A 21,495-nucleotide genomic window follows, 5' to 3' on the forward strand; every position below is an offset into this window, starting at 1 on the left:
AAGGGACCTGGTATTTTAATATAAAATACGCTAAAATGAATTCTTTTAGTTTACGAGGACCTACATTTCAACCTCCTTCCATTTCGTGACTGAGCTGTTTCATATCACTTCGGCGCATCAACTCCATCTCTTCCCTTTAATATTGCCGCATTCCTTCAGAGCTAAAAAAGGTAACATCAAAAAAGCAGGAAGCTCGCTGGGAGCATTAGGTACGGAAAAGGTGTTTCATTCAAGTAACATGTTTCGGTATCTTCGCATTACAAATCAGCTTCCTGCTTCTTGCCGAGTGCACAAGACCGTGGCGGTGTTTACCTTCCAAAGCGACAGGTGCACTTCCACCCTTCCGTCCGTACGCATACAGGGTCGTTCTGCATGCATACGAGCTTCTTCCATGTAGGCGTCACTCCTACTATTATCGTAGCTTTCTTAGTGAAGCCCGAGTGATGTGCTCTCTTCTGTAGTATAGTGTCTGTTTCAAGCCGTATCAAAATTTATTGATTGATTCCAGGGTTTAACGCGCCGACGCAACGCAGGTGATGAGGCGCGCCGTAGTGTAGGGCTCCGGATTAATTTTGACCACCTGTGGATCTTTAACGTGCGCCGAAATCTCGTACACACGGGCGTTTTTGCTTTTCGCCTCCATCAGAAAAGCCGTATCAAATTTTAACGTGGGCCGCCGCTTTCCTTAAGCCTTTTTAAGTGGTACGCAGGAATGCTTCGCGCACAAAAAGAACCAGCTAAAAGGGCACAGGACACGAAAAGATGGAGCACAAGCACGTCGCTCGCCCAACACGCCGCAAACCAACTCACCCAACATTTCACTCTCAGGAATACTTCGTACCGTTATCCACTCGCATCCATACTCAGTGGAAAGTTATAATATACACTCTTAAAAAAAAGGTTGTGGCATTCACTAACGGAACACTAACAAGTTACTTGTCCCAGTGTACACCAGGTAGTTAGTAACTGGAGTTAGTAAATGTAGCACTAGCCAAGGTTACTAACTGAAGCAGGCAGTAAGCACCACTACGTTCACTAGTAAAGTCCTATACGATAACACCCTTCTGAGCTACATGCGTTTACTAACTAGCCATGCATAACCTATTCACAAGCACGATTTTAATCTAGTGTATACTACTTCCTACAACCTGTTAATTTCCTAACTATGCATTTGATAGTGGCAGAGCCTACGTACCATACCGCGGGTTAGTAAGGTTCGTAAAGAGTTAGTAAATAGGGCGGTTAGGCCGGCTTCAGACTGTTGCCGCAACGGTCGTAATATCTTTAAAGAATGACGTTATTTCACGTCTCAACTGCCCGAACTCTGTGACAAGCCGTTTTTTTACGTCCATAGACTGCGATATCGCTTTTGCGTCAGCAGTCTGAGCATAGCCTTAATATTTTTTACGACCTTTTTTATTAGGAGTGTATTTCTCCTGAAGAAGTTTTCAGTGGTCATGGAATTTGGACCCACAAACAACGCGTTTTCAGCCTTTTATTTACTACCCAGAAAAACGTTGAACATGTTAGGGGTCCCTGAGCGTTTATATAAAAGCGTAAACAATTAGACGCGTATCTGCTCACTTCGCTTCAAATCTCGTCGAAAGGCGATAGCCTTCTGCCGCCTTTGCCCCGTAACTGCCTCTCTTATCTCCCTCGTCCACCTCTCAGGCTCATCCCTTCCGTTTCGCTCCTTCCGTGATAATCACGGTGGAACTTTGCTAAAGTCAATTCAATTTTCCCGCGTTCCATTGCTCGCGTGCAGTCTACTGGAACCTTTCGTTACGGTTGGAATTGGAACGTCGCCACTAGCCCTCTTTGTATTTTGGGGTCAAAAAATTGTTGTCCGCAAGAATTTTTATTTTACCGCGTAAACATGAAGACCACGCCTATTTTTTACTAAAAGAACACTGCATAGTACCAGTTATGTTTTTTTATGTCTCGCCTGAGATATGCCCAATGTTTTCTGTTTCGCTCAATAATGATAAGTATGAAGTGTCGTACCAGATTTAGGGGTTTAGAAATGTTTTGCCTATATGAACTTTTCGTTCAAGGATTCTGTTACCTGTTGGTCGGGTGACTGAATAGAGGGACAGACAGACAGACAGACAGACAGACAGACAGACAGACAGACAGACAGACAGACAGACAGACAGACAGACAGACAGACAGACAGACAGACAGACCAAAATTTTCCAGATCTACCAACGGCTTGTTTACCCGCACTTGTTGACCGAAGTGCAGTGTTTCGAGGTGAGGGTGAATGTACAAACCGTGGTGAAGTTGCTTCCACTCCCTGCTCATCTGAACAGCATGTCAATCTGAACAGCCAAAAATGGCCATCGTCTTTAATAACAGAAATGATCTGCCCTTTGGCTCCTCCTTTAAGCGAGCCCTTATTGTCAGGAGCAGTTCTGGAACAAGTGTCGCCTACCTGTAAGGCTATGGGCAGACTACCGACGTAACAATCATGTCGTGAGCTATGGACGTAAAAAAACAGCGTGTCACACAGTTCGGTTGGCTGAGACGTGAAATGGCGTCATTCTTTAAAGATATTACGACAGTTGCAGCAACTGTCTGCCCCCGGCCTAACCTACCCACCACGGAGCCCGACACTATGGCAAAGGAAACACTGCTTTTCAGAATGTGGCGCCGCCAGCAGCCACCCATCTTAAAGAAAGTGAATCCTGATGGGGGATGCGCTCTCGCGAGCCTTACTAGTACAAACCAGGCTTCACACAAAGATACAGTTTCATTTTCAGGGACCATTTACCCTCTCGAGAAGCAAGACGAGTAGGATAAATTGAACGGGTTTACAGCGAGAACTACTCTTCTAGGATCCTTCTTCCACACGATGATGGCATTTAATTTTCTTTAAAATAGAAATCCCTCAGGCTGAAAACAATAAAACATGGCCGTTCACGAGAGAAAAAAGTCCGGTGCAAGGGCAAAAATGGACTTTCTGCCTGGTCAAACCGGCAATCATGCATGGCAGGGAGCAAGTCAGAAAGCAGGCAGATTAGCCCGCACATCATTGAAGTAGCACCCACACCCCCGCAAGAGGCTGAGGAAACAGGCTACCAAAAAATCAAAGCCCCATCGCCTAACGACAAAGTTGGTTGAAACGCGAAGCTTTGTTCCGCCGAAAACAGAGTCAAATCAAAGTCCAATCTCGTGAGGGATTCGTTCGTTGTCGCGACACATGACGGCAGCCGGCAGTGCACTGACTGGTGGTCGCGATGCAACGATATGTGCACCTACGTCTACTGCCGAAATGTCCTGCGCCGAAGCCAGCTTTTCCGCGTGCTCTAATGACGATGACGGTGATGATGGCCTTTAAGTATTTGGTGCGTGCCCACTCGAGGGGATTGGCCAGGGATCGAGTGTTGACAGCACCTGCGCTTGGTGTGCCTTTGTGGAAACCCATTCTTAAGTTGGCTTTTCTGCAGTGTGTTTTGGGCGTAAAGATTTGGTTTTTGAAGTTTTTCTTTGGACTTTGAAGACATTGGCTCTCGACCAGAGAGAGCTTCGCGTTTCAACCATCTTTCATTTCACCCACGACCATCAACATCTTCAGAGAAAGTTGGCTCCCCTGCAGTGCTTTCGGCGATGGCACGGTAGCCATAAGCGAGTAAAAGAAAGCTGCGCTTTAAAATCCAAACTGCTGCGAAGCTGTCGGAATGGCGCAATCGGATAGATGTCGGCTTCATAACGCGAGGAACCCAGCTTCGTTCGATTCCGACCACGTTTTCCTCTTAAGGCGGCTGTGTAAAGTTGGCTTTCCTGTAATGCCTTTTGCCGCGCGCCGGGCGCCATGGGTGAGGCAGAGATAGCTTCGCTGTAATAATTCACAAAAACAGCAATTAACCGAACGTGCGCTCCAAAACGCTCCGACGTGGCACCACACCAATGTGAGAGGACGTAAAGCCGCAAGACACGAGTGCATGGTAGGGTTATATAAGGTTACAGAGTAAAGGCGCTCTTTTCTCGTATTGTGCTGTGCCCCTGCCATGATCATTGGTCAGTTCACATCATGTGAAATTTGTTTACACTGCGACGGTTGACGGGCGCGGCCATTTTTTTGTTTATGCGTTTTAGTCGGCCAACTTTGGTAGACTTAGCTTGTCCTTCCTGCTCTGTGGCTGAGCGCGCCTGACGTCGTTCCGAACGCGAATCTGAGATAACTCGTGTGGCAGCATTTCAGCAGCAGAAGAGTGTTCAAAGATGCCGTTTTTCTGCATCTGCGGCAGTGTTGTTAACAAAAGACCCGGTCAAAGTTAGCGGTGAGGCTGTAGATGCGGCAATATCGCGACAGTGATAAACACCAAAATGGCCGCCGTTGCAGACTTGTGTGCCTCAGTGCGATACTCTGACACCTTATCTAGTGACACTAGGTCAGACCGTTAGGCTTACTTTGAGGCTAAAGCATCCATTTTTCTCTCCAGTAGTCTTTCCAACCACACGCAGGCACATTTTACATCTAAAACCAAGCCAGCAAGGAAACAAACTTCCGCTCGTAATGCTCTATACGCCTGCAAATATGGGACCTGGGCAATATTATTAACACGAGGTGACCCTCCAGATCTACCAACGGCCTGTTTACCCGCACTTGTTGACCGAAGTGCAGTGTTTCGAGGTGAGGGTGAATGTACAAACCGTGGTGAAGTTGCTTCCACTCCCTGCTCATCTGAACAGCATGCCAATTTTCTATTTAACAGCCCATAATTGTACCTTCAAACTAGCAGTAGAATCGTTTCTTAGTGAATTTGATTTGCGTAATTCACAACTAACAATACTCCACGGCGCAATCCCCACCACTAAAAAAACCTAATTTTACTTTTACCGTACGCGGAGGTAATTCCTATACGCACGCGTGTACTCACAAAAATTTGTAGATGGCTTAGCCTATGTTTTCTGAAGGGCGTATCAAACCTCGAACAGGTTTCAAGATAACCGCTTAGCAAAGAATCGTCTGCCAGACTTCGAGGAACGCTATGCTTAAGCCGCTTTATTTGCTCCGCCCAAGGCATCCGTGGTCATCTAAACTTCGTACAATTCTTCGACCCACTCACATTACTCTCTTTTGCAGCTACCCCTGGCCACAATTTTTTTGGCATTTCGCTTGACTCGAAACTCCCCTTATCTCGAAATTTTTAGTAGATTTTGCGACTTCGAGTTAACGGGGATCACTGTACAAACATATCAGTCGTGAATCGAATACCCTCTTCGTCGGTCGGGTGAACCACTCGAGTAGTGCGTATTCAAACTATTCGAAACTAACAATATTTGGTTTACACGAAAAATAATTTTTGAATGGTTTTTGAACAACTGTGATCTTGGAGTTATTGTAGCTTATAGAACCAATGCTTTATTGATATGACTGTTCCTCTACTAACGTTTCTATTCCAATGTTTGTTTAATGGTTTGCTCGAGAAAGAGAACAAGCTTTAGTGGCATTGGCGATGTCAACCGAGCTAAGCTGCCCGGCTTGCTGCGCCTCATAAATGCGGTGGCAATGATGATTATAGTGATCAAGAGAAACACATATGATTTCAACTATTTACAAAGTCTGATCAAGACTTGTGTCTTTTAGGTACGCAAATAAGGCTTTCGTAGCCCGAGAGGCACGTCGAGAAGCCCCAACCCGCTAACGTAGAGGCGCATGTTGTCATCTCCTAATCAACGTAATCCCCTTCAGTCAAGTTTGACCTCGTCGTAGGAAAACAGTCGTAAAAGGTAGCGAGTAAAAGCGCTCTTTGGAGATGTTGTATATTATCAGCCCCGTAGAGATAATATTCAGTGTTCTTCAGTTCTTTTCTATTCGATTCGTATTGTCACGAAGTCAAAGACGACACAGTTGTCTTCAAAGCAAACGAGTTTATTGGAGCAAACTTGTGCTCCCCTAACAACTCAAAGAATACACAGGCGGCGAGACAGCAGTCAAAAAAGTTACGTGCGAAGGCGAGCGTCGACGATTCGAATGCCGCGGCGTCTGCTCTGCAGGCTTTTATCTTTCGGCGCGAGTGTTTCTGGAGCCCTCGATTTACATCCAGAACATTGTAGATCAAAGAATATTATTCTGGGCTAGTGACGTTACGGCGAAACAGTCTGCTTATCTGAATGAGAAATTTTTATTTTTATGCCACACGGGCGCAGCATAGCCCGTGTGGCATAAAAATAAAGAATGGAAGACGCGCTTCGCTTGGGACACAGAAACAGAGCCGGGCGTGGCCGGGCAGTAAAAAAATTCGCGCCAGTCCACCCTGTGAATGTGGTTGAAAGCAAAGCTGTAAACTCCACCCACAACGATTACCCATGCGACGTCACTTAAATTCACTCACGTCGCTCTACAAATAGTAAAACCAGCGAGAAGTGAAATACACTTAACCACACCCTTTATTACTTCAAAGAGATATTCTTGGTAAGGTTAAATCATGAATGGTGATTGGTGGAGTTCCATTGTATTGGTTGGAGACTTTTTTTATAAAATTAAAGGAAGCTCCATTCCGGGGTTAGACGATCTAATTTCTCCGTCTCTGCCGCTGGGGACGGAGGCGACGAGATTGATGGCAGAGACGGAGGAGGAGGAGGAGGAGGAGGAGGACGAGGAGGAGAGGAGGAAATATTTTTAGTCAGATTTCTGAACTCCCCAGAGTGCGGCCCAGGAAAGTGATTCCTTCTTCACTGGAGACTATATGCAGTCCGCGCCGCCTGTGCTCTGTCCACCAGCGGAAGCTGGGTAGGCAGAGAGGGGCTAGACAGCAGCACCTCCCATATCTTTTGTTGGGTAGCTGATGGAAAGAGAGGAAGGTGTTCAGGGCTAAAGTCGCACACCCCGATTATGTGGCAGAGTGTTCCTACTTCTGAGAAAAATTTACATTCAGTGTCGTAGCTATTCGAGCGCATTATGTGAAGACGCGTAGGGTGTGGGAAGGAGCCGAATTGTATGAGCCTAAGGGTAGTTTGTTATTCTCTGAAAATGTCAGGGTAAGGCGAAGGTAGAATCTGTTTCTGAAGGCGATATTGCTGGGTTATGTCCCTTAACGAGACAAGCAGGTGACTGTCCTCGTGCAGCTCCATAGCACGGGGGGTAAAAGCGCAGTCTTGTTGGTGGGCGTATTCGCTGCTCCATGGAAGCGTGAGCGGGTGTCCAGATGAGGTGAATGGAACCGTTTGGGGAGTGGTTTTTTACCACGCGCAGTGCAGCTTGGGACATCCGACCCGACTACTAATTCCGGCACGCTTGTTGGGAATCGGTGACTACCTTCCGAACCCCTGGTTGAGGGAGAGCCAATGCGATGGCTGCCTCTTCTGCTGCCGTCATATCTTCGGTCTTGAGTGAGGCACACGCAAGGAGGTTGGTTCTGGAGGTTGCCACGATGATGGCCTACTGCTGCCCTGGATGTTGGGAAGCGTCTGTGGAGATAACTGCATGATCTCAACCGAGGGTGTTGTTGAGCGCTTGAGCCGGTGGTTATCGGTGACGCTTTTCGTGTGAGCGGTTCATATTTCTGAGCAAAGGGAGCATATATAGTCCTTGTCGCCAAGTGTCCGGGAGTACATCAAGCGGGTGACATTCTGTGGGGCCCAGCCAATCTGGTGAAGGATGCGGCGACCCGCCACAGTTCTGCTCATTCGGAGCTTCTAGTTAGAAACGTGGCCCTCTATCAGCTATTCCACTCTGTTATGAAGCCCCGTGCTAAGCACTCTGTCTGTGGACGCTCTCATGGGAAGACCAATGGCCTGAACTGCCTTTCTATTCATTATACAAAGCATCGTTATGTCCTCCTTGCCGAGAAGAAGACAGGCGGTTGACGTAAGTGATTCTCGAAAGGACAATAGTTTGAATTCATCGAAAGGTATCGGAGTCCTTGAGGCCTCGCTTCTTGGTTGCAACTCGCCTTGCCATGTGTATGATTTGATTGACGCTGCGTTTGAGGCGCTGCAAGGATACATCACTCTTGGTGTTGGTCTAGAGTTGTAAGCCCAGGATCTTGAAGCTGGGCCTTGGAGTGATGACCTGACCATCAAGGAGTATTTGAATGTGTTCCTTGATGTGTCGTTTGGCGTTAGCGCGGACGACAAGGAGCTGTGTTTTTTTACGTAACACTGTAGACCACAGACTTTAGCACATTTGCGTATTAGAAGTTAGGTGCCATGCGTTGGTGTGAGCTTCCTTTAATTTTTGTAACTCCTAGCACAGGTGCAAGGAGCGCACAGGGCCGCTAGACCTGCCGCGGGCGGAGCGCAGAGTGGTGCCAAAGGTCGCGTTAATCTATCACGTGGCGTTCAGCGAGAATGCAGGGCGTAAACCCGTAGACGTGCTTGGTGAGTTTACCCCTGCATGTCTTGCCCGTCTCCGCGTGGACCCGTAGCTAAATCGGTAAGACAACGGACTCTCGCTTTGTTTCTATATTAGTTCCAGGTTCGATTCCTGTCGGTGGCAGTACATTCTTTTATTGGTTCGCGGGAGTTTTCTGGTGACACCAACGGTCGCAAAAAACCCTTGGGGGGTAGAGGTAAAAAGCTTTGCTTTAAAACAAACAATAAATAAACAAACGCATAGATGGTTTGCGGCAGTATTCAATTCGCTACTGTGTCAGAACTCGGTTCGATTTTAAGGACGCACGATTGCCGCACTTCAGAGATACTAATTTGCCAGATATTCTTGAAATGAAGCTACGATAAATAAGAAAAATCCCTGAGACCTAGCATACTGTGCGTCGGGATGGCATCCGAAATTCAGTGAGGTAATGGTTTGCAATCGACATTTGAGCCGGAACTTGACGACGCTGGTGTTAGTAATCTTTCGTAATCTAGCAGCCATAGTCAGTTATAAGCGTCCGCCAAAACCCCCAAGACATACAGTTAGGCGCAAATGGTGGTTGCTGAAATTTCTGTAGCCCCCGCTTACATAATATTGGTGTTCGCGGACCCTGTTTCTGCGGTGGCAGCCTTGTGGCGCACACATTTGACGCATGAAATAGTCGCGTGTAAATACGCACTCGTGGCCAAACGCTGATTTGCTTCCGCAGCGGTGGCGATGCTTCCGATATATGTTCGCCCACTGCATTACGCCTCATACGGGACCACCGCGGTGGGAATAAGCGCAGCACATCCCCTTTGCAAAGCGCGTATTTTTTTAAGGCGCTGCACGTGATCTGCATACGATGAGATGAGCGGCACTTGCCAATTGCTTCTTGCAAGGCGGATCACCCCTTCCAAGACAGGTTACCTCTGTAAATAAGCCGTCAGCCATACTACAGAGCCTGACAGGCGCACGTGCACGCAGGAACCTTAGAGGCAGTGCCCTTTCCTCTATCGAGCTTCCAAGAGGCGGCTGGCCTCATGCCGGCATATTCGAAATTCGTGACGCGCCGCAGGCCAAATTACTGAGGTTCTTTGCAGGGCTCGAAGACAAATTGGCCCCGCCAAGTTCCCTTCGGGGACCGGCATGTCTGTGGCTCGCGCAAGCTGCAGGCACTCGCTGTCTCCGGAGCGCGCTTGGGGCTCTCCGCCGCAGGCGAGCGGGTCAAACGGCCCACGACTCGCTCACGGAATCCCCCTCGCCTGACCCTGTTGGCGCACCTCGAGAGGCATGCCGCCCGAGCACTGCACTGCCCGTCCTCCGCGGGCTACTGCAAAGCTTCGAAGTGCTGCACGAAGTATGCGACCGCAGAAAGTCGTACTCGTGGTGAGCGCTCGACCTACATATCAGGCGATGTGCACTCGGCTGCTACAGGCACGCAGTCGACGTAGCTGTTGTAAAAACGCCCTAATCTCGATCGGAGCCCGTGCGGCGGCTATGACGCACTGTTCCTCTACGCGAACCGGCTTGCACATCGGTTCAGAGGTTATCGAGGCTATCTCTGGCGCCCTACCAGAAGAAATAAAGAAAATCCGGCACAATAGGCGGCATACGCAGGGACGGCGTGATGCGCGATAACGGCTGTTCAGAAGAAGGGTTATTGGCATTTACCCTCCGCGGAGGCTCGTGTTACCTTAACTGTCCCTCACGTAATATAAGTGCGCACAAAGCCCACCACTCGTCTCTTCCCTGTTCGACAACGTGTGGCCTAAATGTCCGCTTGGGCGGGAAAACAAACTGGGTGCGTTAATTAGAACTTCAGCGATCCACATTAATTAATCCCCAGCGCTCTGTATCGAAACAAAAATTCACACAGTATTTCAGTGCATTTCGGATTGTTTACAGCGTGTCTTCGGGTACTGCCCTATTCCTTGCCCTCAATTTTCCTCGCCAAAGCTCAGCATAGCTCAAATGTCAATTTCAGTGTGATTTTGTTACAGGTCCGGCAATAGGATGTCTAATTCAAGGCTTAAGCTAGGGTTCATGGATTTTCTATGTATTCCGGTGACTATGAAGTTCTGGGAGACCACGTGTGTGTTTGTAAGAGAGAGAGAGAGAGAGAGAGAGAGAGAGAGAGAGAGAGAGAGAGAGAGAGAGAGAGAGAGCTTAACTGCCCATCCGAATGGCCCTACGGCCCTCGTCATGAGAGGGGTATCTTCAAGGGGCCCGTAATGGTGACCGATTGGAGCGCACTGTGTTCGCCATCAACTTGACTTGAGTGGAACCCCTTTCCCTGGCATGATGGGGTAAATGGATAGAAGAACAGTGGCTAATTTACAGAGCACGTAGGTGTGAGGAACAAAGGGGCGTTAACCCTTTGAGGCAGGAGCGTGAGGGGGTGTGTGGGCATGAAGTCTTGAGTGCGTGTATACGCGGTTAAGCAGCTCGTACAAGAGATCATGACAGGGTGCCTACAGGGTCGATGCACTAATCAAATCAAATTCAATTTTTGATGGGCATTTATTCCAACGGGTTTAACGTGATAAGTCGCAAGATGCCCACCTTCGGTATGTGTATATTTTACCCGCTATAGCGAAAGGCTGATGTAGTACGGTCTTAGGCAATCCTGTGCTTCAGATTCGCCCAATGCATTAAATTTGCCAATTCCTGCAGCCAGCAATAAAATTCCTGCGAGTGAGAAAGCCGAGCATGCCATTTGACTCAAAATTTTCGTCTGTGTGGTGGCGTTACGCAATGCAAGCAGGACGTTTTGCATTGTGCTGTGCCACCGCGCAGATCACCTTTTTGAGTCAAATGGCGTGGACGTTGCTGTCATTCGTCGACTTTGCTTTGTGTGCAGCGTGGATCGGACACTCGAGTGCATTTTGCTCAAGCTGAATTACGGGATTGCCTCAGTGTAGACAAGCAGGTAACGGACAAAAAGCCCACTTAAAGAAACTATGCAACAATTCCCATAAACGCTTTCACTCTTTCCTTCGCGTCTGGAAGCACTGCGAAAGCTATAGCTATCACCAGCACGGAGCGGCACTGCGTGATTTGCTCGTCGCAGCAGATATACGCCTCCCGTTTTTGCTCTGCTTTTGTGGCTATTTTTTTTAAACTGGCTATCGAATGCGTCCATTTCTGCAACTGAAGAAAAGCCGGCCAATAGGCGATACAATGCTGTGATGACGTAATTATAGCGGTCGAAGAACGCCCACAGCAAGAAAGAGAGAAAAATCTTTTGAGCAAGTTTCTAAGTTATCTGATGGCCATAGAGCAGTAATTTTTGGCCGTGATACTTTGGGACCCCCTATTCTAAGTACTGGGTGTGTTGGGTGACTACGTTCTGCAAGTATTCAAGATTGCGAAAAAAAGTTGACAAAATTGTTCCAGGGTCCCTTTAATGTTCTGTGTTACATCACGCGGCGTCTTTAAAAGAAATTCATTGAAGTATGGGTGCCTGGGCGTATTTTTACAGCATCCCAAGTTTTAATCAACACGATATTCGTATATATCCTGTGTTACTGTTTGTACAATAATGTTAAAAGTTTCGTCAACCCATCCCTTCACGGCTGCGAGTGCAGCCTCGTCACCCTCAAAAAATTTATATATGTATTCATACACACATATGGTGATCGCCAGAAACTCGACGCCTCTCGTAAATATCATAGCTTCTTTCCAACGCGCAAAACTCAACATTCACATTCTTGCTACACGACTGCCCGCCTATCGTCTGACCCGGTTTCCTTCCGGCCTTCTTTTGACTCCTCGATGCACGTGAGGGCACGCAGCTCGTGCAGCGGCAAATGTGGGACAAGCCCGCGGGGAGGCGCAGCTTCGCGGGGACATCATCAGTTGGCCTTGAAAAATACAAAAAGAAGCTGACTACCGGTAGCCAGCAGCCAAGATCACGCAAAGCACGCGCACGCTTCTTCCGACGAGCGCGCGCGTAGCGGATGCTAAATTTGTATTGGCTTGATCGGTGGTTGTCCCATGCATCTTTTTTGCGTCCTCCCCCCCCCCCCCCCCCCCCCCCTCCTCCTTGCCTTCCACCGTATCCGCTCGTGCCGCTGGCCGCACCGCCCATCGCTGTTTGCATGCGAGCAGCGTTCGCACGTGCCTGGAGGCACGCTGATAGCGCCGCGCCTAATGACTGTGCCGCGAAGTGTGCATTTCTGTCGGGATTGGAGCGCGGCCAGAAGTAACACCGAGACGCGAAGAGCCCACAATCTTATATTTACGCTACAGGTGCACCTTTAAGGAGGTCACACAGTTTTATCGATCCGGCCATTCCGTCTATCCCAAGCCCTGTAGGGGTCTCACGAAGGCGGAGGAGCGCATCCTCCTTCGCCTTTATACGAAAACTCTCTTGTGCCCGGCAATCTTAAAACACTTCGACCCCGCTTGCACGGGGAAGTGCCCGCACTGTGAGGAAGATTCCTCTGACATTTTCCACATGGTGTGGGCGTGCCAAAAAACCCCAAACCTACCCCCTCTACCCAACCCTTCCCGGGAGGACTGGGAGGCAGCCCTGCTCGGCTGCTCTGACCTGACGGCCCAACGGGCCCTGGTCGGGCGGGCCCGGGCCGCGGTCGACGCCATTGGGCTCCCGTAAGGGGGAGCCCACCTAGTCTTTGTACGGGGCGGCCCCTTAAGGACCGCTCCCACCCTCCCTGTACAAACTTCTGTAAATAAATGTTTTTCAGTCAGTATGCGGGCCGATGATTACGGCGCACGTACCGGACACGCCCCGAGGAACCCGCGTATAGCGCACCTGTATTTAAAAAAAAAAAAGGTAGTCATATTAGGTGTAGAACGCTTGGGAAACCAAACAAGTGATTAGAAAGAGCACTGTAATTGGCAGAGCGATTATAGGTCATTACAAATTTCGCAATGTGCGCACCAAATTTGTGCTTTCCAACTTCAATCCAGTCGGAACAGGACAGCATAAGTCGTCCTGAATGAAACTTCTACGCATCGAGCTGAGTGGTGGGACGAGTGGGCCCAACCGCCCCGGTGGGATCACTGGCTACGCGTTTCCGTGGGGCGTCTTCACCACAATATTTCAGAATGACCAATCCAGGTGGCCTAGTGCATAGCCGGAAAGTTTTCATTTTTCCGGGAAGCAAGGGGGTTGTGCTGGGCCTGCCCAACCTACAGCAAAAGCTCATCAATTGGTCCCCTTTTACTTGGGAAATTCAGATCATTCGGCATCCCTTCTCCCTTTCTTCAAAAATGTGCATTGCCCAATGGCCACGTATCTTCATTATTTTGGCGCAAAATTACGCACGCACGTCTTAATTCGGACCAACGTCTTCCCGAAACGCACGCCGCCACGCGCCTTCTGCGCTCACCGGCTCCATACCCCCTGCGATGGGGAGGATACAAGCGTACATCGCGACCAGAAAACAGCTACAGCGCCAGAATAGAAATGTGGCGATGGGACATTCCTTCATCTGCTCCCAACCGACGTTCAACTTGCTGACTATATTTTCATTGAAAATGGCGTTGTTGCCGCCGGCCAGATAAGCAATGATGCGATCATCAACGACGCCATCGGTGTGTAGGATGAAGCGTCCGGCGCAGAGGACCCCTACAATGTCGTATTCCCGACGGGTGGTACTGCAAAAGAAGCTGCCGATGCTCTCGCTGTTATGGAACAATTCCGCTATGATGCTCCACGCAATGCTCTTGCCATGCTCGGATTGTCGCACGTCAGAAACCTTGTTCTTTCCACACAGCTATCCGGTAAAAGACAAGCTATCATCACTGACTTCTTCGCAAAGTAAATGCGCGCGTAAATAAATTGTAAGTGGGCATTTTTTGTCGTTCCTTTGATAAGTCGACATTCGGATAATTCGTACATTTTTTTTTACTACCTAGAGATCCGAATTAACGAGCTTTCACTGTATAGTGAAAGCTCGTTCATTCGGTGTCTTGTGCCCACGAACGTTGGCGCGCTCCTCGCGATTTTTTGCGAGACTTTCCTACCAGCTCATATGACGTAGCTTCCGGGCGACGTTTCGCCATCTCTACACTGCTGGGATCCCTTGATGCTCAAGCCGCCTTATTTGCTCATCCCGAGGCATCCGTGGTCATCTAAGCTTCGTACAATTCTTCGACCCACTCGCATTACTCTCTTCTGCAGCTATCCCTGACCACAAATTTTTTGGCATTTCGCTTGACTCGAAACTCCACTTATCTCGAGATTTTTAGCAGATTTTGCGACTTCAAGTTAACGGGGGATCACTGTACAAACATATCAGTCTTGAATCAAATACCCTCTTCGTCGGTCGGGTGAACCACTCGAGTAGTGCGTATTCAAACTATTCGAAATTAACAATATTTGGTTTACACGAAAAATAATTTTCGAACGGTTTTTGAACAACTGTGATCTTCGAGTTATTGTAGCTTATAGAACCAATGCTTTATTGACACATGACTGTTCGTGTACTAACGTTTTCATTCCAATGTTGTTTGTTTAATGGTTTGCTCGAGAAAGAGAACAATCTTTAGTGGCATTGGCGATGTCAACCGAGCTAAGCTGCCCGGCTTGCTGCGCCTCATAAATGCGGTGACAATGATGATTATAGTGATCAAGAGAAACACATATGATTTCAACTATTTACAAGGTCTGATCAAGACTTGTGTCTTTTAGGTACGCAAATAAGGCTTTCGTAGCCCGAGAGGCACGTCGAGAAGCCCCAACCCGCTAACGTAGAGGCGCATGTTGTCATCTCCTAATCAACGTAATCCCCTTCAGTCAAGTTTGACCTCGTCGTAGGAAAACAGTCGTAAAAGGTAGCGAGTAAAAGCGCTCTTTGGAGATGTTGTATATTATCAGCCCCGTAGAGATAATATTCAGTGTTCTTCGGTTCTTCCTATCTGATTCGTAATCGATTCTCTACGGTGTCAGAACTCGGTTCGATTTTAAGGACGCACGATTGCCACACTTCAGAGATACAAATTTGCAAGATATTCTTGAAATGAAGCTACGATAAATAAAAAAAATCCCTGAGACCTAGCATAGTGCGCGTCGGGATGGCATCCGAAATTCAGTGAGGTAGCGGTTTGCAATCGACATTTGAGCTGGAACTTGACGACGCTGGTGGGAGTAATCTTTCGTCGCCGCGTGCGCAATGGCCCATTCAACGGCACGCACGGCGCTTCCTTTTTCTCCTCCTCGTCCTTCGTCTTTATTTCCTCCCCCTGGGATGGCCAGACAGGCATGGCGCTGAGTGGTTGAGCCCCGGCAGCCGCACGCTCAAATGCACCGTTTTGCAGAGCCTGTCTCGCAACCCTTCGCGTCTTCTAAAAAAGATATAAATAAGAACACTAAAACGAAGCACGAGGCCGTGCGTCTCTTTCCCAGTGTGAGGCACAGACGCGTTATGCACATTCCCCTCGAAGGGGTCGCGCTTGATCTCGACAGAAAAAAATCCAACGACGAGGTTTCTTTCTTAGTAGTTTTTCTCCCCCTCCATTTCTTTTATTTTTTCCCGCGCCTGACAACCACGCTTTTTACCGACACCGGCGTGCATGCGCTATGCCGGCGTGTCTCGGCTTACCGTTCCGTCTTGCCTCGTTCCGCTTAAAAAAAAATAGAAGAACGAATCTCCAGTGAGTGCGGAAGTTCGCCACACCTTGTCCTTTTGACACTCCCCGAGTTTCGGCGTTCCTCCAGATTATTTGTGAATGCCGAGTGTGGCCCTTGAAAACCCCGAGGCGCCATGGCACCAACCGTCACGAAGCAGTGGCTAAGCGGGTCAGCCCCACGTGCGGCTACTCCGTCTGCCCTGGCGCGGCACGGACGATGTGGGCGAGCGCGCTGTTTCCGTTTGGGTTGAACCAATCTACGGAGCGGTGTCACATTACTCACACACAAGTCAAGTGGACAGCCAAGTTACGAACCAAGTAGAGAAAAGGCGGGAAGCGCGCATCTCAACCGAGGTCAAGTTGGGTACCAGGAGTAATCTTTCAATTCGACTGCGGCCGCTTTTTCCGACGTTTTCATGAGCAAAGTACTCCTCTAGAAAAGTTTAGTCTCTTCGATTTGCAGTTCCCGACTGTCGAGAACGGTTGCAGACTCATTTCGGTATTGTTTTTTTTTTTTTTTTTTCACTCATATGGTCTTATTACGACGGCGTACCTTGGACTGCCGGTTAAATATATCCAGAACAATTTGGGACAGGTAAATTGAAGGTGCCTGTCATGAACTTGCTCAAGACAGGACACGGGGTCTGACACAACAGGAACGAGCAACTCGTAAGTTGCGCCAGGCTACATGGCCCCTTTGGGGCCGAATCTTTGTTAAAGCTAATCTTTCTGCAGCCCTCCGACCGGTTTTGCGGTGTCTGCTGCTGCTTTCTGGCAGGGCGCACCACTGGCTTTTATCGTACACCAGTAACGCTGACCGCCGGGCACTGTGTCCACCCGCCCTGGAAGTCACTGGTAGTGGGTACGCCAGTAAAGTTACACCAGTTAACACTGTTATCCGCGTATCGCGCCTGTGGGGCCGCAAGTGACTGTCGGCGGGGAAGCCCTAGGTTGTGCGTGTATCACGTTATCCGAGCCTGGAGTTGGTGGGGTATAAACAGCATTCTGACCAGTAGGAGTGCCTTCGCTCCTTCGTCTTCGAACGTTACAGGCAAGGGACCACATGGTTACGACCCTTTCGCGTGACGTTTGCGATGACGAGGAGATCTACGTCCACCGTAAAAACATGAAAATGATGATGTTATTGTAGAAGCGCAAGTTCGAAGCTTCGCTTTACATCTATTCCCACCATAGTGTGGGATCCGCCAAGCTATTTTTGGGAAATTGCAGATTGTTGTTTGCTTCCTTCTCTATCATCTCGAAGCCTTATAAACGTACCAAGAACATTTAATCACAATAAATGTATTTTTTGCACATCCCTGCCCCAGTTGTTACGTTTCACTTCAACAGGAGCAAATATATTCGTGACAGCCTTAAAGGTGCCATGAAAACAAATACAAGTTTCCCTTATTCCAAAGATTGCGACGTCACAATAACAGTCAAGTCAATTTTAACGCTAAATTCCAAGAATTAAGCTAGATTAGAACGAAAAAAAATTAAGGAAGCTCACACTAACACATAATACTTGAAGGTAGCGAAGCTGCGCGCAACCTTCACGACCATCACGACAGGATTGCAGCCGATTTGCTCTCATATTCGCTGCGACAACGACCTTTACTCCCCGTCAGTTTTGCTATAACTGTAAGCTTCCCTCAATTGTTCGGAAGGGATAAGCATTGTACATCACTTTGGAGGGCGTACGCTACGACGTGTCTTTCTCGTTCCGAGTAAGTTTTGCCACAATTACGGCAAACGCTTGAGTTTTTTTTTTTTTTTTGCCAACTTTCGCCAATCTACCTACCAACTGGGTATGCTTGGATTGCAAACGTGCGCCGGGGACACTGGGCGGTCGTCGCGAGGCACGCACACACGAGCGCTAGGCATTTTCTTGGTATTGTTAACTGCCGGTGGCCGCCGCGAGGCCCGCTCTTACGTGCGCGCGTTCAGCAATTTCTTGGTATTTTCAACTGCGTACCCGAAAAATTACGATTTGATAGGAGCTTCGCTCTCACAAAAATGAAGCGGTGATTCACCAACCACTTTCTGGCGCTGCCCCTATGTCATCACAGCAACCAGTTTGTGCGATTTGATGCCGGCTACAAATTCCAACGGCAATCAGCTTGAGTGGGCGATTGTAGTGGGGCTGTGGTTCCTTTTAATTTGCTGCTGAATTCTAGCGCAGACGTAATGCGCTAAGTACACTGCTCTTGGTCTACCCCTTTCGACGACCCTCCGGACATCGTGCAGCGTGAAAATCTAAAGTTTCTGAACACTAATTAAGGAGCATTTCTTGGTGAAATCCACTACAGCAGTGGCTGAAATGAAGTTGAGGGTCGTACCAAAGGCTAGCATTTGCAAATAAAACGCAGCTGTGCGTAGTCTCGTGGTGTCTTCATTGCTGCGGAACAACGACACCCCCCGCTATTTCTCTTCCGAAAAGCGCAGCCTGCCGCATGTGCCGGAGCTCTTACCTGCTGCTGTCGGGGCCACGCGCCGGCCAGGAGCACGAGGAACAGGCATAGCGGTCGTGGTATCATAGCTCCTCCCTGCAGAAGAGAAGAGACACTGTCACGAGGACGCGGGTTCGATTCCAGGGCACGGCGGCCGCTTTCCTGGTGGAGGCGAAAAGCAAGAGCGCACGTGTGTTCGAGATTTCGGCGCACGTTGAAGATCCCGAGGTGGTGAAAATTAATCCGGAGCCCTCCACTACGGCGCGCCTCATCGCCTGCATTGCGTCGGCGCGTTAAACACTACAATCAATCAAGAGACACTGTCTGCCGGTTCTCGAACAACGTCACCGCGTATACCGGACTCGTTCAAACAATCAAGTGGCTCCTCATTTCCTCCGTCATCCTGGTCCTGTCAGTACTACCAAAGACTCTGGTGCTACCAAAGAATCCCCCTCTGCGCTGTTAGAGGCGCCGAACCCGGATACCGGCAAAATTTCAGTTGAGCAAACTTCCCTTGAGATAACTTTCTCAAGTTGGCTACCTGCAGAGTTCCTGTCTGATAACTTCAATCGAGATTAGTTTCCTTCACACGAGCTCCTTCAATGGCACCCTAAAGTGACCGACAACCAATTTTTTGGCGAATATATTTTCTTTATTCCAAATGAAAGAGCATCAGAATCAACCCCATAATCACTCAATCGTTAACGCCAACTGCTCAACCCCCCGATAGGTCGCAGCATTACGCAGTCTGGCGCCGTCATGGCGCGAAATTTCCTTCCTGCTACTTAGATTGCTACTGGTTTCATTGTTTCTGTAACTACTAACCAACTACTTCCTCCAAGTAAGATTAAAAGGGAGGTAGCAGATTAGAAGGCAGATTAGAAGGAAGGGAGAAAAAAACTTGGCCTGGAACGGTGGCCGAACACAAACGCCCATATCCTTGTAAGTTCGTTTATCCGCTTCGATTGCGACGAGGCGAACGCGATCTGCTCATATAGCCTCTAGTTGACCGCTAAGATCCCACACCGACGCCCGGAAGGCCTGTAAGAGTCGCCATTGCCGAACTCCAAGCTTCGAGTAACCGCTGGATTGACCGAACAGTGCTTCTTGGCTTTCCACATAACTGACGCTGCGAGACGCCATCGCCACCGAATACCCTGTGCATGTGTTTGCTTTACAAAAAGTAATTATTCTCCCTTTCTTTGCTTGTGTTCGGGACGGCTTTGTAAACAACGTAGAGCCTCAACGTGTGTACATCTTTTAAGCAGTGTGAACGACGTTGTCGTTATGGGGCAGTATGTAGTATGTACATGTATATGTATAGGTTAAAATGCAGTTATAACGCATAGCAAGGTCCACAGTATTTCACCCGTATCGAGTTGTTGTGGGTTTGCGCAACAACAACAAAAAGCACGCATTTACTCACCCGTTTAACATAAGAGACAACGATATTCTATAAGCATGTTTTATGTGCATTTTCACTTATGCGCGTAAACCATACATGAACGCGGCACTTGGATGGGCCACAATAGAACCTTCTGTTGCAACCCCATAGACACCACCTTGTAAGGGTACTTCCATGCCCGAATCCTCTGTCGAATATATGCCGGGCGGTTCATAGTATATGTATATAACGCGCAATCAGTTGCGAAGCCTATAGACTCACTGAAAAGGCTCCCGCCGATAGTGATGGCATAGATCTGTAATTATGCATCGCGAAACTCTTCAAGTCACACCGCATGGCCCATTGACCGTCACTAACACGGATTACGTGTGCAAATGTATAATCGGTCAGGTGGCATATTCACTGGGTCCACGATCTGTAAGTTACTAACTTGACATAAAGCATTCATATCGACGGCTGGTCAGCGCAGCATCAATATCCCCCAGCTAAAACGTCAGTGTAGACTTGCCCACGATACACTCAGTATATGCGAGCTGGTTTTTAACAGCGGAGCTGTCTAGCTTTGGCCTGGACTACAGTTTCTCCTGGTATTGTGTTACGCTCTCTGCGGAGCACGTTTCTTCGCCGACAAAAAAAAAAACGCGTCCCGGTACAGAAAAAATCATCAAAAGTGAAACAGGTACGAAGGCGTTCATATTTTGGTATGAAGGGCCTTGGAAAAAATTCCTTCTCAGTAATTCATTTGTGTTCAGAGGTGAAACCGACTTTAAGGTGATCGGCGTAACCTTGGTGTTTGTAAGCTGGCTCTGCCACATTGCTGTTGGGCAGTGAAGCATGGCCATCTATCGAGGGACTATGATTACAGAAAACAGCTCTAACTCGTGTTATCAAAAGTATACCAAAACAAAGTATAAGAAAATTAGCCGCTAAAATGGCTCTACCATTACTCCGAGTCTTATTTACTTGTCCGAATTAGTTCACAGTGAAGTTGTAAACGTTAAAGAATTACTTTCTGCGATGATTAGATGGCCATCTACGAAGGAAGTATGGTTACATAAAACGGCTGTGACTGTTGTTTTATCTGAACTACCCAGAGAAAAATTTTAAGATGAATCTAACATTACGCACGAGAAAGAAAACAAAGCTAAATGGAATATCCGTAAAGACAACCCACAGACCCTCTGTTTCAGCAATTTCACAATGGATGGAACTGGGTTTACTTTACTTTTTTGTGCGTATAAAGCTTTAAAAAGCAGTGATGCATTTTGAGAGTCTGTGCACAGGAGACAGTGGGAGATTCGATCTAAAACATGCACAGCATCGTGAGGCAGGCTGAATGTAGAGGTAAAATTTCGGTAGGGTGCGCTGTCAGAGTAAAGACTAATGACGATTTTAACCTTAATTTATTATTTTTAGTCTTTTCCAAGGTGAGCTTCCGCAGGCACACGGGCTGGGCTATCAGTGTTCGCGTTATTAGCCTCCGTATTTTGGCCTCCTACGAAGCACTAAGCCAGTCGGGCTCCAATACCTGCCTTTCTGAGTTCAAGCTTTCTCCCGGTTTGTTCTTGGTGACTTATTTCTGTTCGCCGAAACGCTGAATGTCCAATTGTTTCTAAACTTCAAATCCCCAGCTTGTCATGGACTTGGATTTGTTAGTAACAATAAATTTGTATACAGGAGCGCTACGGGTACACATAAACGATTACAATTTTTTTCTTTAGTTTTACGCTCCG

General features: G+C 48.2%; 1 protein-coding gene across 1 annotated transcript in view; it reads right to left on the reverse strand.

The window, feature by feature from the left end:
* The window catches only part of LOC144157953 (uncharacterized), a 37,733-nt gene that overhangs the window by 2,684 nt on the left and 13,554 nt on the right, over positions 1–21,495 (reverse strand). Inside the window, exon 3 of the mRNA XM_077688663.1 lies at positions 18,379–18,453. Coding sequence (XP_077544789.1) covers positions 18,379–18,453 — 75 coding nt within the window. The remainder of the gene's footprint in view (positions 1–18,378; positions 18,454–21,495) is intronic.

The sequence above is a fragment of the Haemaphysalis longicornis genome, unplaced genomic scaffold (assembly GCF_048455015.1).
Source record: "Haemaphysalis longicornis isolate Haplotype H1 unplaced genomic scaffold, Haemaphysalis longicornis Haplotype H1 scaffold_1, whole genome shotgun sequence".
NCBI classification, from domain to species: Eukaryota; Metazoa; Arthropoda; class Arachnida; order Ixodida; family Ixodidae; genus Haemaphysalis; species Haemaphysalis longicornis.